Source organism: Dendrobium catenatum, unplaced genomic scaffold (genome assembly GCF_001605985.2).
Source record: "Dendrobium catenatum unplaced genomic scaffold, ASM160598v2 fragScaff_scaffold_1051, whole genome shotgun sequence".
Classification (NCBI taxonomy): Eukaryota; Viridiplantae; Streptophyta; class Magnoliopsida; order Asparagales; family Orchidaceae; genus Dendrobium; species Dendrobium catenatum.
The window spans coordinates 12823-14864 of NW_021319513.1; the positions used below are offsets into that span (position 1 = coordinate 12823).

Sequence of the window (2042 nt, forward strand, 5' to 3'; positions counted from 1 at the left end):
GAGAGATAGAGAGAGCAACAGAGCGAGAGAGCGAGAGAGCAAGGAAAGGTAGAGCGAGGAGAAAGGGAAGAGAGAGAAAGAGAGAGTTGAACTTCTGTATTTGCATTCATCTAAACCCCATTACAAAACCAATCAAAATAAAGACCCCACATCCGGGGCAAAAATGCAACTATCATCCTCAAGGATACGCAAAAAGTCCTGAGGAATACATATATTGTTCCTATCACCAACATCCCAAACAAAACTATCTTCTATTGCTCTTTGAGCACAAAAATGAGCAGCTCTATTATGCTCCCTATAAGTATGAACAAAAAACAACTTTTGGAAAGATTTCACCCAGTTTAATTTGTGCCCATCATCTGGTCGGAGCCTCCACAACTCTTCTTGCTTGCAGCGGTGCATAAACTCCATCACACTCGCATTGTCCCTCTCCACAATGACCCCCTCGACCTCAAACATCCAATCAAGGAGGAGTTTATCTATGTAATGCACAGCCATAATCTCCACTTGGGTGCTGTCCCAATGTGTAATATCCATCCCGCCGCCGTTATCAGCTTGCACAAGCTGTCCCGGATGATAATGCCCACTTGGTGAACCGTTGCTCCAAGTTACGCGAAAAGAAACTATGCGTGGTCGAGCCCAGGATCTTTGCAGCCATCATGGTAATAGTGGACTCATTCTTTCCGTGACGAATAGCATTTCTATTTCCCCAACAGAGGTGCACAGCCGCACAGTAGAGAAGAGGCCAACTAGCCTTTGTCAAAAGCCCCCCTTTCAGCGCACCCTTGAGCTCATCCAGAGAAGTAAATCTCGGAGTGGGGAACCCCCAAGCCTCCAGCCGTCGCAGAACCTCATCTAATTTCTTGCACTGAGTCGTGACATGGTTCAGTTCTTCCAACTGATTACATCCCATCGGGCATAACACATCAGCACACAAACCCCGCCGATGTAGCCATCCGCACATGGGGATGAGGTCCATGTAAACTCGCCACCAGAAAATACTCTCCCGGGGTCTTAATCCAAGCTTCAGGATGGTACACACTTGGTTCTCTTCACATCGGAACAAGGAATCATAGCAGATAGCCAAGATAGAAGTGCCAAGGGGACTTTTGATGAGCTCCAGCGAATCTGCATCCATTTCCGTCCACAGCTTGACATCACAAATTCTGTCAACGAGAGCCTCTCCAAAACACAACAGAAGCTTGCGGCGATCTCAACAGTTGTCCAGCGTGATAAACTCGTTGACCGAGTAGCCTTCAATTCTCTCGATGTTACAAAAGGTAGGCCATAAGGAAATAGCTGAATCCAAAATCCATATGTGATTTACAATGTCAATCTCGGCGCCATTGAACACCTTCCAGCGAACAATGTTACTCAAACTGTCTGCCCCATTGTATATAATGCTCCAAACTCCAGATTCACCTCGTTTACGATTTTGCTGCCAAGGCCAAGCACCATACGTATGTCTCATACATCTCTGAAATAAGTTTTGTGGCTTGTGCAAGAAATCCCACGCAATTCTTGCCCTCAACGGTCCAACCCAATTGTGGCTAGCATGGAAACCGAGCCCCCTATACCGCCTAGGCCTAGTTATATCCCCCCATGCCGCGTAGTGCATACTCTTATGTTCCATGTCTTTGTCCCACAGAAATCTTCGACAAAGCCTTTCCACCTCAGCAAGAACACCCCGCGGCACCAAGGTGTGCGTCACCGCATCTGTCGAGAGGGGGATTAAAACCGAATTGATCATTATAATTCTACCGGCCAAGGACAGGTGACGGGTTCCCCAGGAGATCGTTAGAGTGTTCACCTTTTGTAGCAGCGGGCTGAAGTCAGCCTTAGAAAGCCTTCACATCGCAAATTTGACACCAAGGTAGTCCATTTCCTCCACCTTACGGCACCCAGCAAGCTTGGCCAGCCGAGTTTTAGTAGATGAGGGCACAAGTCTACTAAACATGATCGCCGATTTGGTCTTATTGATCCGTTGACCCGTCCAGCCACAGTAGTCCTCCAGAATGGTTAAAAATTTCCTTACATTGGCG

At 47.4% G+C, this 2042-nt stretch overlaps 1 protein-coding gene across 1 annotated transcript; it reads right to left on the reverse strand.

The window, feature by feature from the left end:
* Positions 1-550: 550 nt before the first annotated feature.
* LOC114580475 lies at positions 551-1138 on the reverse strand. The gene has a single exon (XM_028698080.1). It carries the CDS (start codon positions 1136-1138, stop codon positions 551-553), a length of 588 nt encoding a protein of 195 aa, XP_028553913.1.
* Between the last annotated feature and the right edge of the window lie 904 nt (positions 1139-2042).

What these genes read in the sequence shown, in the direction of transcription:
- LOC114580475 (XM_028698080.1), bottom strand. Translation starts at nt 1,138, where the DNA reads ATGGATGCAGATTCGCTGGAGCTCATCAAAAGTCCCCTTGGCACTTCT.